The 15,798-nt window shown below is 45.0% G+C and overlaps 1 protein-coding gene across 2 annotated transcripts in view; it reads left to right on the top strand.

Moving 5' to 3' along the window:
• swm (Zinc finger protein swm) overlaps positions 1-15,798 on the top strand; it is a 66,501-nt gene that overhangs the window by 42,751 nt on the left and 7,952 nt on the right. For both annotated transcript variants that reach the window (XM_084601303.1, XM_084601302.1), the window contains 4 exons: positions 2,068-2,223; positions 5,358-5,465; positions 13,694-13,888; positions 14,355-14,435. In XM_084601303.1, the coding sequence (XP_084457429.1) occupies positions 2,068-2,223; positions 5,358-5,465; positions 13,694-13,888; positions 14,355-14,435 (540 nt within the window). The remainder of the gene's footprint in view (positions 1-2,067; positions 2,224-5,357; positions 5,466-13,693; positions 13,889-14,354; positions 14,436-15,798) is intronic.

Here is a 15,798-nt window from a genome sequence, read left to right as displayed (position 1 = left end):
GTTTTCGGATTAACAGAATACAGCACACAAAAAAATATTGGGCTCAGGCAGGCAAAATTTATTTTGAGAATGCGCTGAGCATACCTCTCGCTACATCCCACTGCGTGTGGAGGAAGGCAAAGCGGGAAGTGGCATGGCAAGACCTCCACCTTGAAATGTACTCATGTTTGTGAAAAATGTTTAATGTTTTCAGTCTTCAAAATAGCCAACACCACCAGCCCTCTTCCGCGATGAGTAAGCAAAGTGAATCTGATTTGTGAGTGCAATTTCTGTGATTGTGGAGAGCAAATTCATAATTTTTGGCAAATGCAAATGGTGGTGTGACAGAAACAGTGACAAGAGATTGACGACGCCTCAAGTTGCAGGACACGGGCACTGTTAGTGGGAAGCGCTGGCGAAGCTTGATATGCCGAGAAATGCTGCATGCAGTGGACAACTGCCGTTGCTGTTGCTTGCTGTTTTATTATGGAATTTATGGAGTTTAACGTTGCAAACCAATTTTGGTTATCACGGACGCCATAGTGGAGTGGTCTGGAAATTTCTACCACCTGGGGTTCTATAACGTGCACTGGCATCACACAGTACACGGTCGCCTTGTGCTTCACCGTTATCAAAACGTGCCACCGCAGCTGAGATCAAACTTGCATCCTTGGATCAGTAGTCAACAAGCAGTACTTCTGATGCCAGAAAGAGGCTGAATAACACAGTAGGTTTCTTTAAAACATTTATTTTCTTGACACACAAAACCATCGCATATCGCATTGAGGTTTTATTTAAAAGCCCAGCACACTGAAATCTAAATGTTCTCATGCAAGAACACAAGCTGTTCTGCATGCCGAGTGGGCAAGTTCTCTTTGCTGCAGCCCACAGCGTTCCCCACAGCAGTAGCTCAGTGGAGTTCACTTTCAGATCGGTTATAATGCAGCTTTTGCCGGCCATTGGTCTGTCCCCCGTAGGACTCAATGTAAAGTCATACCGCTTATTATGCGGTTGCACAAAACGAAATACCTGTTTAGTGCGGTTTTAAAATCTGCTTGGTGACAGCGCAGAACAGCAAGTGGTGCACTTCCCTGCGTGACACAGCACATTGCAACACGCAACACGGGTTTAGGGCGCAACACAAGTGCATATTCCGCGCACATACCATTTGTTTCCTTTCTCCTTCAGTCTCCACGCGTTACTCCTGTCTTGCGTAAGATTGTGTGTCGTTCCTTTACGTTTCTCCTTTCTATGCATCTGAGTTGCGCCACTTTTTCTCGCTGTGAACGCTCTTTGCTTCTAATATTTTCTTACGCTCATAATGTGAGCAAAACGCTCGTTGTGATTGTGTCTTCGTTCGAGTTTGGTCACACAACGGCAGTACCACATTTCGCACATTGCGACGAACCATGAAATGACGGTGCTGCAGAAACAGGCACTCGGCTAGCTTCCTGTAATGTACGCCGAACAATTAGCGAGAGGCGATATTTTCGCAGTAACAGAACGGTGCCACCGAAGCAAAGTAGAGGTACGATGTCGTGGGCTACCACTACGGTGCACTAAACATTCTGTAAACCTCACCACCAGGCTTGGTTTTCAACCAAAAGGTCTCGTTTCGAGTCACCTCGCATTTTTTGTGGAAATGAAAGAATTTAAAAGACTATGGAGGTTAGCGCGACTAGGCCTGTGTGGGGTATGCTAAATGTAGTCTAAGCATGCAGCTGACGTAGTGGCCTGCTTTTCGTTCACTGATTAATAAGGCATGTATTATACCTAAAACTAAAGTCTTGCTTATAGCGTGGTACCTCTGTCTACGCTGTACTCGAAACCAAACTGCATAAATCAAGCATTTTAGAAACACAGTTGCAAGGTGAATACTCCAAATACCAAGCATTCGGATCGAATCGAATATCGTATACTGTGCTATTTGATCGATCATTGGAGATTATCGAATATTCACACACCTCTCATTATGGTAATGTGTAAACATTTTGTAATGGACAAGCAACTGTCTAAGTAGTAATAAGGTATGTGCAGCAAACGTAAATGTGATGCTTGAATCGGAATTGTTTCTCCCTGTTTTCACAGACGATAGCATCTTTGCAGCCGGTGATAGAAAAGTTACAAGTGGACTTCAAGAAGGTGACCAATGAGCTCATATCGAGTCGGACTCCCAAGGTGGGAGCTGCGTCTTCCGTGGTGGCCCTCAAAACCGATGTGCCACACGGGCCAGCTGGACGCACTGTAAGTGCTTTGCGTGTTTGTATGCATGCGCATGTGCCTGGTTGCTTTTTTTCTTGCAAGGACCATTGCTGTGCCCATGAGGCCTTACTTATCAAAGGCCTTCCATGCTCTTGTGCAAATCCACACTGCAAGAAATGAGAAGTGCAAGAACTCTGCATGTGATGCCTGCTTGCTGACTGAGCATTGTTTTCTCTGCAAGTACTTTAATTAGGCATTAACGAGCTCCCCCCTTGCTCCTTTTTAGTCTGTGTTCACAGCAGTATCACATACCATGTTACTACAAACTGAATTGGTATCATTCTTCGCTTGGTTTCAAGTCTTTGCCAGACATTGATAAGAAGCTGACAATCATTTCTAAATTATGATTAGTCCAGCTTCTTGTGTCTTTTGTGTCACTCTGTGTCACTCTGTGTCTAGCTTACAATGAGCTGGGCCCATCCGAACGCAGATCTCTGTTGACATGGCAGAATAAGTATTGAAAGACCATTATGGTGCAAATTTTTGCTTCAAAAATGCTCATTAGGTGGTTTGCCCATTCGATGCCATGCACAGTGAGCATGAAACAGCCTCCCTTACCACTCGTTTTCAACAACTACTGAGGAAAAGAAAACAGCATTATTTCAGCAACATTATGAAGCGCTGCCATAAGTTGACAGTACACAATAATAATGTCCATCAAGTACGCATGGAGCACCAAGTTCAACTTCAGAAATAACAGCAAACAGGCACCCAGCCTGCCCAGCGATTTGCCAGCTTTGGCAGCGGGTAGGTCAACATATTGTGCAGATCCAGTTTGTTAAGGGGGGACATGGGTCTTGAGCAAAATTTTCTTAATATTTGTCCTGTCAGTATGAAATTTGCAGGGTTTATGTAAATTCTTGTGCTGGTTTCAAATATGTTGTTAGTTTTCTTCTACATAAATTTGCTGAGTAGTTACAGCAACTTTGCTGTTGCAGACTTGCGGGAAGCTTGTAAAAATATCTACTGAAGGGAAATTGCTAAAATGCACATGGATCTGTTCCTGAATGTCTAAGGAACACAATAAAACAAGTTTTGTGCTCCTGCCTTACTACAAGCCAATGTTATGGAAGTTTTAAGTTTCAGCTTCACAAGTGCAACCACCCCCTTTCTACATCTTCGTATGTTTAAAAATTTTTCATGCAGTTGAGACCTTGTATAATAGCTTTATTGTGTTCCTTTAACACTCACGAGCCAGTAAAAATAAAAATCATTACAATCTAAGGAGTAGGAGAGCCACAATGCCACCCGCAAAATAGAAGGGTAGGCAAAATTTTCATTTTGAGAAAAATGGAAAAAACGAATTGCAATGTCAAACACTAATTTAATCAAACAAAAACTGTAGAAATGCAGGCCACTGTGGCCTAGAAGGCTCCTGGACAGTAATCTGCATTGGGTTTGCCCTTCTGCTTTCGTTTTGCTGCAGTCTGAAAAGCTGCAGAGGAAGCACGCTTCCTCTCTGCTCTCAGACATTCACTGGTGCAATGCACACGTTTACAATTTAAAATGGCTATAAACCTCCAGGAATGTAGTCTCTTTGCTTTCCAACGTCCAAGTGTCGCCTCTTTCATTTTGATTTGCAGTTGCAGCACATTCAGTTGTCACTTTTTCGTTTCGTTTTTTTTTTTTTTTTTTTTACGTACGTCGTTTGGCTACGTCCTCGCATCAAGACCGCGGTGAGGAACGTTTATTGCGGAAAAGAAATGTAATTTGGAGCTGTTTGCTGCTTCCCAGTGCTCTGCATTGCACTGGAAGCAAGTGAATTCCCTAAGGACTATGAACGAGGTCCGATCGGCGCAAACGCGCGGCGAGCTCTACGAAGACGACGTGTCCCGCAGTTTACGCATTGGAGAATAAGTTTGACGGCGATTCCTTATCCCCGTTCACTTTTTTAAATGCCAATATCGCCGCCGTATGTTTTACGCTTCGCCAATCTCGGCAAACTGTTTAGATCTGACGATCGTGAACTCCGCATCGCCAAGCGGACTGTCCGCCGCGCTGCCGTCATCGTTACGAACACAATCCGTCTACCGCTTCGTTGCTGGAGTTGGCGCGAGTTCAAGCTTTTCCTGTTTTGAGCTTATCTTTCTGGTCATCTGCGGCCAGCGTTATCACTGTCGCGGCGGGTGCGACCGCTGGCAGTAGCAGTCCCCCGTGCTGGGGAACACGCTAGGCCTACTTCAGGCTCGTACACACGATCGTTCGGCGCACGATTTCCGTCGGCCTGAGCGCGCACAGCCGGGGCAGGGCATCACTTGAGATGATTATTCAACTATTCTTTTTTTTACTTTTTTCACAAATTCTTGCCATGAACGCACCTCGCGGTTCGGAACCAAGCGCGGCCGGCGTCACGTCTCCGCCGTCTCCCCGCGGCTCGGGCGCGCCGAGCAGACGCCGTCAGCCAGCTCCACCAATGCGGGGACGCCTTATCGTCACGTGCACCCCGAAAGCCAATGGGATTGCAAATGCCACGTTTTCATTTTTGCTATTTTTTATGCGACCAATGGGCGAATGTAAACAGCAGAGGCGGCAATTTGAAGACGAAAGGCGGCTCTTTCGAATGAGACCAAGATGGCTACGGTGCCGCGCACAAAATGGGAGCTACGCCTCGCGGAAAATGGTTGTTTCGGGGTCGTTTTCGGCCCAAATTTGGGCGACATCGATTACATAAATTGGCATTGTGACTAAAATACCGACCCTAGAGATGAAAAACTTAGCAGATAGGTAGATAAAGAGCTACTGATTTCGCAAATCACATTTTCTAAAAAGTGATTTTTTCGCGATTTTTTGGTCCGCAAGACCCGTGTCCCCCCTTAAGGGGATCCCTCGAGGTGGTGTAGAACTGGGCTAACCGGTATGGTTAGCAGATGGTCACATTTTCGATCTTTAGGCTGCGGCCCTTTTTTTCTTCATCTGTTAAGTTTTATGAATTATTCTACCCACTATACTACTGTAATGCTTTAGCGCTGCGGGATATGTTGTAAATACTAAATAAGTAAATGTTGTGTAGTTCTTAAAGTTATGTGACTGCACTTAGCACATGTCTTTGAGCAATTGGGACTCTTTTTTACTGTGAGGCATTAAAAAGGCTGTGGGTGTTATTGTTCTCTTTGCAGCAGGCAGAAAAAGAGCTGCTTGACGCTGAGATGGACCTTTACAACAAGATTCATCGCGGCGATGACACAACTGACCTGCGCAAGCGAGTTCAAGAGCTGAGGCAACAAGTGAGTCACATATCTTGCTTTGTGCAAGCCTGCGTGATAAGACGATTTGTCTTTACTGAGTTGTCAGACCATTTTTACTACAGAAGTACAGTAATCCCTCGTTATAACGAAATCGCTTTATTCGAAATATCGTTTTATTCGAAATATCTTCCGGTCCCGACCCAAGTGCATGCATTTTAAGCCGCATTACTCGAAGTGCACGAAGAGCTTGACCCGCTTACAGCGAAGTGGCGAGCGGAGGCGTCGCCGAGCGGCAGCGTCGCTTTTGCGCATACAGCAGTAACAGCCACTGGCGATGTGTCATGCGACGCCAACGCCTGTCGTTGCCGCTAGCGCATACCGCTCAGCACGGAGCGGGTATCTAAAAACCCAAAAACGGAGCGACAGCAACCAGCAGCAATGCTTTGGCAGTCCTCAGCCGTCGCGCGGCCTGTCAACTCCAGTCGGAATCGTATCGTTGGTATCCCCCGTGATAGAATCTGCACAAAATTATTTTTTTCTCATGATTTGCGATGCCAGAAAAGCGCGGTCTCTTGGATGCTGAAGTGGCCAAAAGACCGCGTTGGCATGGGGTGCGTTCGGTGAGCAAATTTTTACCGCTGGAAAGAGCTCTTCTGGCGCTAGCACAAAAAAAAAAAAAAAAAAGTCTGTCGTTAGCTTTGTTGCTCTTTTGACGGTGGAAACCGACGGATAGCTTTGCGAAAACACACGAATTCAAGCGTCGCAGGCCGCGAGGCCAGCGAGGCAGCGGCATTTCCGGCGCTACCGCGCTACCCAGCGTCATGCGCACCTCCCCCCAGCTCCCGAAGTGGACTCGCCTAAATTGACGGACAGCTTTCCGAAAACATCGGGGGCGAGGCAGCGGAATAAGCGGCGCTACCGCGCTACCCATGCGCTACCCAGCGTCCCGCGCTAGGGTGCCTCGATGCGCGCCAAGCGCGCGCGCATGGGGAGGCGGGAGACCGCGCGCATCAAGGCACCCTCTCCCGCGCACCTCCCCCCACCTCCCGAAGTGGCTTCGCCTTCCCTCACCGAGATAGGCATCTGCGAAGTGCGCATGCATGTCGACTGTGCGATCCGTTTGAACTGCCTGCTGCCAGTTTTGAGTGCTGTCGCTGTTCCTGCCTCCTCCTCACCTCGCGAGGCCTTCCGTGCTTCATACTTCTCGGAACTCCGGTCGCCTTTCTTCCGTCTGCAGACGCGAAGCCCGCCATTGCAACCGTCATCCCCAGCGTGCTCCGACGGGGACAGCGAGATGACCTGAAGGCATGACCACATTTTGAAGCTTCTGCCGTCTTCTTCGCCCGCCGCTTTCGCGCCGACGGCGCATGCATTTGGATCCGTGCTGCAGGCCACGTGGTTGCGTGTTATTCGGAATGCTACGTTAGTCTTGCCTCGCGTGTGTTCTTGTGGTCTACAGTGACAAATGGCTCCGTCAGTCTCCAGGCGAAAATGTCTGACTTTGGAGCAGAAAGTTCTGCTGATAAAAGAAGTGGAAAAAGGCCGCCGGCAGAAAACTGACATCGCGAAGGAATTTGGCATACCGCCGTCAACTTTATCAACTGTGTTGAAAAATAAGGACGCTGTGCTGGATGGCTTTGAAAAGAGCTTCTCGTCAAAGAGAAAGAGGAATCGTGATTCAAAATATCCGGAAGTGGAGGGTGCACTTCTACAGTGGCTGAAGAACGCCAGGAGCGCAAATCTCCCTGTAAATGGACCTGCACTTACTACAAAAGCCGAAGCTCTCGCCCTCCAAATGGGGCATAAGGATTTCAAATGCAGCAATGGCTGGCTTGAACGCTTCAAAAAACGACACGGCGTGACCTCGAAGACGATCGTTGGCGAAAGCGCAGCCGTGAGCTGTGACACTGTAGACGTATGGCGCCAACATCGGCTCCAAGCTCTACTTGAAAAATATGAAGACAAAGACATCTACAACCTTGATGAGGCAGCATTTTTCTACAAAATGCTACCGAATCGCACGTTCACGACCCCTGGCACATCCTCATCCGGAGGAAAACAGAGCAAGGAGCGTGTCACAGTGCTTTTTGGTGCTAATGCAACAGGCGAGGACAAGCTTCCCTTGTTGATACTGGGAAAGGCGGAGAAACCGCGGTGCTTCCGAAATGCAACTGTTCCAAATGAATGCGTCTACAGAAGCAATAAGCGAGCTTGGATGACTGCTGCAATTTTTGAAGACTACGTGCGCCTAATGGATAGACGGTTCGGCGCAAAGAATCGGCAAGTGCTCTTCATCATTGATAATTGTCCGAGCCATGGGAAGATCGACCACCTCAAGGCGATCACTTTGGAATTTTTGCCTGCCAACACTACCGCGGTATTGCAACCGATGATCAGGGCATCATTGAGACCACCCGGAAGCTGTACCGCAAGGCTCTTTTGCAGCGCATGCTCACAGCGTATGATGCCAGCAAGAGTTACAGCATTGATTTGCTTGGTGCGATCCATTTGCTAAACTTTTCATGGAAAGAACTTGCACCTTCGAAGATCGCCAACTGCTTTGCGCACGCCGGCTTTTCCCGTGCCGCCGTCACCGACCCTGACGATGACCAGCCTGACGATGACCAAACTTGAAACGATTTGTACGAGGCTGTACATAAAATTGCTGGCGAAGAGGTAGACGGTGACTTCGACACATTCGCGTTGGCTGACGCGGCTGCTCCCGTGGTCGCTCCAGCGACGGACGCGGAAATAATTGACGCTGTTGGTGGCCCCGACGAGGACGAAGAGCCAGCAGACGAAGAGCCACGTGAAGTGCCAACTATGGTGCAGACACGGGAGTACCTACGCCTGCTACGAAATAAGGTTGAATGTATGGGCGGCGACCACGGCCTCGTGCAGAGCTTGTTCAAATTAGAGCAGGGGTTGCTTGCGCCCGGTAAGAACTTCAAGCAACCAAAGCTCACTGCTTTTTTTGCACATGAATAAAGTTTTGATTCACTGAAAATATTTATTTTGACTTGCTTGCAGTTTTGGTGCAATTAAAGCCCGACTAGTCAAGACTTTGTCAAGTGGTCGCGTATATCGAAATTCCGCTTATAACGAATTTTTTCGCTGTCCCGCTGATTTCGTTATAACGAGGGATTACTGTAAGTTCTTGTAATATTTGCACTTTATCAAGATTTTCATGGGGTGCACATATATGTGGAAGTAGTATTTTTCCATTTAGGTTTTCAAACCACACTAAAACCATAGAGCTATTTTTCGTAATTTTTTACCAAATTTCATAAAACATGGTATTCCAATTCAGTTTCTTGCGCTGATTTCAAATATGTAACTATTCTTCCAATTGGCCAATTAGTTCAGAATATAAATTAAATTGTTAATAATTGCAGAAACAATGAAAAAATAATCGCACTACAAAAAATTCACATGGACACTTTGCAAGGTACGCATAATGAATACAATGTTAGGAGTACTTTTTTGATATAATAAATATTAGCGACGTTATATCAGTTCAAATCCAAATGTGGGTGCCCTACTGTTGTTTAGAGCAAAATTGAAAATCTTCTAAATTGCTGTAACATTGCTAATAGTATTTGTTATATCAAAAAAGTGCTCCTAACATTGTATTCGTTCTGCTTTTTAGTAACTGAAGTGTCTATGTGAATTTTTTGTGGTGTGGTTATTTTTTCATTGTTTCCACAAATTATGAACAATTAATTTCATTTATTATTTTTTGACATTGGCCAATTGGAAAAATTGTTACATATTTAAAATCAGTGCAAGAAACTGAATCAGCATACCAGGTTTTATCAAATTTGGTCAGAAATCTGAAAAATAATTTTAAGAGACATGTCCCCACTAAGGGACAGAACACTATTTTTAGTGTCCAGTCTCCTTCGGCGCATCGGAAAGCTTACTGTTTAAAGTCACTGATTCCATAATGGTTTTGTTAAGAATGCTCTAAAAAACATTTATCAAGAATTTTTCTATCAATCCATGCACCCATTTTTATGGAGACCGATGCTGGAAGCCATGAGCAGCGAATGTGCGGACGATTGGACATCGGCAAAAATGATGTACCGTATTTACACGATTGTAAGTCGACTCGAATGCCAGCAAATTCGTCAGATTTCTCGAACACAACCTGTAACCACCGCCAGACACTAAATATAAATGTTATATAGGTTTGTAGGCAACATAAAGTAGCAGTCAGTAAAGCAGAAATTTCGGCGAGTTGTGAGGTATTCATTTTGCTCACAGTCCACCAAGACGATTTGTTTTGTTTGGTTGGTTTTTGTCACCTTTGTCTCGTTTCGTTTTGGTGGACTGTGACAGTGAGTGCAATACAGTCAATCGTGGTGCTACCGTGGCATTCAGTATTTACAAAGTACAGTTAAATCTCAATAAAAGAGACACTGTTATAAGAGGCACTCGGTTATAAGAGACACTTGAAAATGGTTTGGTTGGTTTTCCTATGTTTGTCATGTTAACAACATTGCATACAAGAGACATGGTTACAAGAGACACTCGGTTACTAAGGGCAACTTTTTCAGGTCCCTGGAGTAAATTCTTCACTATTTAGAAGAGACACAACCCAGATGTGCTCATGCAATGCAGCTGAAGCGTACCAACTCGTACATGATGCACTTCAGATCCCTTAGCTAAATTTAGTTCCATATCAACGTCCTTTTTGTTGTATATGTCAGGAACTGAGGAGTGCTTCCCCATGATTTGAAAGTCAAAATGACCCCGCGGTTTCAGCCACTGGCATCGCATTACTGTCACCTACGAAACGAATCAAAATGCATGAATGACAACCAGTATTTTTAACTCCTCGCTGTTAAAATTTGATCACAAGATGAAAGCTCAGAATCCTGATGTCTTTCTCTTTGTGAACAGTGCTTCTTGCAGCACCAAAAGCACCAAAGTTCTCGTGCTCAAAGCCACCAATGTTATTTTTTCCTCCAAACTCCACACCTTACCTTCAACCAATAGACAAAGGCATTATTCACTCTGTCAAGTTTCTGTACATAACAAGGTTGGTAGAATGTCTGTTGTTCGACAGGCAGCAAGACTGTACAATAGTAATTAATGTGAAATTTGCTGTTCAGGTGGTTTCAGTTGTCTGGAATGGCCTGAGAGATGAAGCTGTGAAAAACTGTTTCAAACAAGCAGGCTTTAAATGTGGTGACATGATGTAAGAGGGCCCAGGTATGGATACTGTGAAAAGCTTCCTTGAAGATGAAGCTTAGGCGAGCCCCAAGAGACTTCTGAAGTACCAGCACCTTTTGAGGAGTTCGTATCTGCAGATGTTGATCTTGTGTGCTCCTGAAGACCTTAAAACCTGTGCGATTCTCGCACAAGTAAATGGCACATGTGCCACAGAGGATGACTACGAGGACATTTCAGAGGAAAAATGTCAGCATCTGAAAGTGACGAGCATGTAAGAGTGCTTCAAAGGTATTAGAGCAACAGGAAGGCTTGCAAAATGAAGTGCTTTACCTCCAAAATTTGGGAAGGAATACACTCTGCACTCACAGAAATACATACTAGTATGAATTACTTCTTTAAGCTTTCTTGAACAATTGCCTGTTAATGCGTGTGAATGCATTGACATGCTGATGTGCAGTAAACTAATCAAAACAGTGCTTTTAGAATTTTTGGTTACAAGAGACCTTGCTTACAAGAGACATCTTTTTTGGGTCCCTTGAGCGTCTCTTGTAATGAGGTTTTACTGTATTAATGGGTGCTTGAACGTTGCGTTCCATTTTAATTTGGTTCCCTGCGCTTTCTCAACATTTCAAGAAATAAATAATGTATTCGCTTATTTTACGGTGTTTTTTAGTGTGTCATTTTTGTGTACCTCATATTGTTTCTTTGTATTGCGAATGGACAGGTTCGTGAGAATTGCTTAATACTGTTATCTGCACTAGTAACCAAAAATCCCTTAATTACACAGAACAAGATTTTGTTCCGGGCCCTTTTTTCTGCAAAAATTTGGAAATGACGAGTAAACATCGGTTTTTAAATGTTAGTGAAAATCCGTGATGATCTTTCGCGATATATGTCACTCCTAAAATCTTCATAAGAGAAAATTTTCTGCATGGAACTTACTTTGTTCAGGCCTGCATGTGTAGTATATATACATGAATATGTATATTACTTGCTTATTAAAGAGCCTAAACTAGCCAACGGATTATATAAATATTTCATGCCTATTTTGCGCACTTATTTGTTGCTAAATAAAATAAAATACAATCTTGTCGATTGGGTTTGATGTGGTTGCTGGAGCTTTTGAGCAGCAGGCACCTCGGGCATTTAGTCGCTCGCCTCCGCGTTAGAAGCGCTTCCTTTAGTTTCCTTTGGTGTCCGAACTAACGGCAAAAAAAAAAAAATAAATAAATAAATAAAAAGCAGAAAGGCAGCACGAAGCAGCCGCCGCTGCCAACTGACCAACCGGCTGCTCGGGGTGCGCTTGTCCAAGCGGTGACGTAGAGGCACCACATGACAGCAGCGAAGGACCGTCCCCGGTGTAGGATGCTGCGTAATTTGTGTTCCTTCCCCCGCGTATTGGAACAGCTACCCTTCCATCAACTATCGACACTCCCGTGAGTGCGGCGTATGTTATGGTACGCAGATGAGCGCTGTATGTGGAGTGAAGGTTGAAAAAAAAAATTAAAAAGCCTGTTATAGAAGCTCGCAAAATTGCTGAATGCAACACCTACAGTCGTATAGCAAACACAAACTTGTAACCGCGCCATAGCGTCCACGATACATAGTTTTTCTTACTTTTATTGCCAATGCATACGATTGTGAGTCGACCCCCCAACTTCGGATTTTGAAATTTGAAAAAACAGGTCAACTTATAATCATGTAAATACGGTAATAATAATGTTGTTGTAATAGACAATATATAAAATAAGACAGTAATTAGACATTTTCAGTGCAAAGTAGCCTTCATTTCAGTTTCCACACTCGAGGCTGTTACGGCAAGAGAATGTGCGCCTCGTCAATGAAAGTTTTTCGGGGCCATGGTCACCGCTTCATCCAAGAAATTAAAAACTGTGGCTCCATCTAGTGACAAACTTTAAAAGGCTATCATAGGCAGTGAGAAAGGAGCATTTTTTTTTTATTATTGAAGGGTGCACTGGAAAGAGCGCAGAACATAATAAAGCATGACGGGCACTCCTGAAAGAAAAAGAACACTGGGAGCTTAAAGGACTATAGACACCAAATTTTGTTGGCCTTTTTCTTCTTGTTAATGATGCATAAGACATTCCTGTATATGGTTCACCATGCGGTTTTTGCCTACGACCGCTAAGTAACCTTTAATTGAATTTTCTTTTCTCGCCAGTTATGGTTTCGGTTTCAGCAACCGAGTGATGGCTGTGACGTCACAATCAAGTCTTGGTCATGCGCGGCATGAAAAAAACAGCAGTGTAATCGCTGACTAGACCAAACCATCTTCACCTTTTGTAATTCGTGTCCTTGGGGCAGGCTGGCTTTAGTGCTCTGGTGAATTAAATCGACACAGGAACAATTATATCACTGTTTTATTTATCCCTTGTGTGACCTAGACTTGACTTTGACGTCACAGCCATCGCTCAACTGTTCAAACCGAAACCGAAACTGGTGAGAAAAGAAATTTCGATTATAAGTTATTCAGCGGTCCTAGACGAATATCACATGATGATTCGTGTGCAGTCCTATGCATCATTGCAGAAGATAAAACACGAACTCAAAAATGGAGTGTTTGTACTTTTTCAAAAAAATCCATATTTTCTTGAGGTGTGGTCACATAGTGTACTACACTGATAATGAAGTGTTAAAATTAAATTTTCGTTTCTTGGATATTGGTGTACTTGTTCTATACACTGTGAGGCCAGTCTTTTTCATTGCCATCATAAGCTCATGACATTTTTTGGTCAGTGTTCTGTTCATTCGACCTTTTATGGCCGAAAATTATAGTTTCTGCAGATTGAGAATAAGGAATCTCCAGACATTTAACAGATAATGATGCTTTCGAATGCACCTTGCGTTATAATTGAAAACAGTATGGTGTGTTTGTTTTTTGTTTTCCAAGCTTTTTAAGGCATCTAATGCGCGAACTTTTCCGCTAGACTTGATAGCCACAGGAGAATTCTGCTTGTGGGAGGATCACCTAGCTGTGTGACATTTGTGTAGGTTTTGCAATTGCTGTGTGTGGGTGGGGGTAATGGGTTTGACATGCCTTGTGTGAGTGAATGTGGGGATCTGTGCAGGCGCGCGCCCTGGGCTTGCTTGGTGGCCAGTGGAAGGGGAGCAGGGGAGGACCTCCTGGTCATAGGGGCGCCCTCAGAGGTCGAGGGGGTGCTGCCCTCCGGAGGAGTCTCAATGTCATCGACCATCGGCCACGCAAGGTGTTTGTTCAGGGCATGGACGAAGGGGACAAGGAGAACCTGCAGGCACACTTTGCCGTGAGTGCTACATTGATCAGAAGACGGCTTCTGCATGCTTCCACTTGGCGCATTGTTCTGTCACGGATGCACGTGCCCTGTCTAGTACCACAAAGTCACTCGGTATATTTGCTGGTTATGAAGCTTTGGTTTGGTTTGGTTTAGTTTGATGACAGCAGCGCTCTTAGGGGCCCCCCTGAGCATCTTTAAGATTTGGGTGCCTCGATATGCATGCTCGTGAATTGAGACACACTATCTAAGGGCTCAGAGCTATGCTAGGCACTCTGTGGCGCACACATTAAAGCAGGCAAGAATCATGCTGGTATATAACTGTGGCTGTTGATGTAATTAATTAGCAGCAAATATTACTGGTTTCCCTAGTTTTCTCGCATACTACAAATAGGCCATTTTGTAAGCTATGCACTCTTCCCACCTTGAAGTGCCTTTGTCAGGTTTGTCACATTTCTTTCACAATTTTTTTTTTCAGCAATTTGGTGAAGTGGAAGGAGTCGAGCTTCTCAATTCCGGTTTCGTTATTACCTTCAAGACGCGTAAAGATGCCGAGTTGGTGAGTGTTTTTGTTTGGCTTTGTGTCAGCGTCTTCCATCAAACTTGTGTAGATAGCAGGAGCAGGGCTCTCCAGGGCGTGGTGGCTGTATTTCGGCTCTGCTGAGCTGTCGCTTTGGGTAGAAAAGTGAGAAAGCCATACCTCCTGTGGCAGCATGTGCTGAGTAGAAAGCTAGCTTTCTTTTTCCTCCTCTCACCGTGGTGTAAACATTTTTTTTTTTTTTACCCACCCGCATCACATTCGCTGTTGCTGTCGTCAGCCTGGGCATATTTATAGTATAAGCAGAGTTTAGGCCATTAAATTATAACTCTAGGTCGAGTATGGTGTAAAACCATTTTGATGAACTTTGTGTGTGGTGGTTGGGCATCTCAGCCTTAGGGACAGGAATCATTCTGGCATTTTGTCTACCTTATAATTAATTGCTCACCACTGTTCAGGACTGCAACTGTTCACTGAATGACATTCGTTGTTCAGTAGCGATGAATGTTTCGTGATTGCACTGAGAGTGCATGGCATGACTGCGGCGGCAGCCTCTACCTCCGCCGCTGCTCGCGCGACGCATCTACAAGGGAGTGGGGAAAAGTGGGTGGAGGAGGAATCAGTCTGGGCGAGAGCCGCGCATGTTCACGCCGTCGCCGAGCGAGGAGGCGCCTGCGCCTTAAAGAATTTTCCCGCTCATCCACCACCGTTGCCCTAGGAAACTGAGACTGTCTCTGTCACTGGCGAGCTACGCTATTCCCGCTACTGACACGCAGGAGCATGCGAGCAACCATGTGGCAGTGATGGATGCACATTGCTCGTCCCATGTCTTTTTCCTTTGTTTTTTTATTTTTCGCTGCTTCTGAACCAATGCCGGCATGAACTACTATAGTGCCACATTTTGAAAGCGAAAGCAACAGAGGATGCTTCGGTTTTCACGTAGAAGCGCCGTCAACGCTGAAATGTGGCACATTGGATCAAGTGCAGGCGCTCGTTGCTATCATAGACGTTCCTCTCACATCATTTCGTGTTTTACCGTCCTGAAACTTGCGGGGTTCTGCCGAATTACCAGTAATTCAGAACTGGCTAAGAGACAGTCGGCGCCGCGAGTTCGTTATATCAAGGTCACCCGTGGCGTTACGTTGGGGAATTGAAAAACTTAGTAATATGAGGAATTCGCTACATGGTGGTTCGCAACATGGGGGTTTGTTACATCGATGTTTAACTGTATATAAATTTGCTTTTCACTTCACGAATTTTAAGCCCTAAAAGCCTTACTTGATTCATGAGTGGCGTCCGCAAAATGCTTCCACGGGAAGTGGCAACAGATATATGAGGTCTGTTAGAAACGTATCCGACCTTTGGCCGAATAAAAAAAAAACTG

The sequence above is a fragment of the Amblyomma maculatum genome, chromosome 4 (genome assembly GCF_055883805.1).
Source record: "Amblyomma maculatum isolate TAMU_Amacu chromosome 4, ASM5588380v1, whole genome shotgun sequence".
NCBI lineage: Eukaryota > Metazoa > Arthropoda > Arachnida > Ixodida > Ixodidae > Amblyomma > Amblyomma maculatum.
This window is presented reverse-complemented; position numbering and strand designations above follow the sequence as displayed.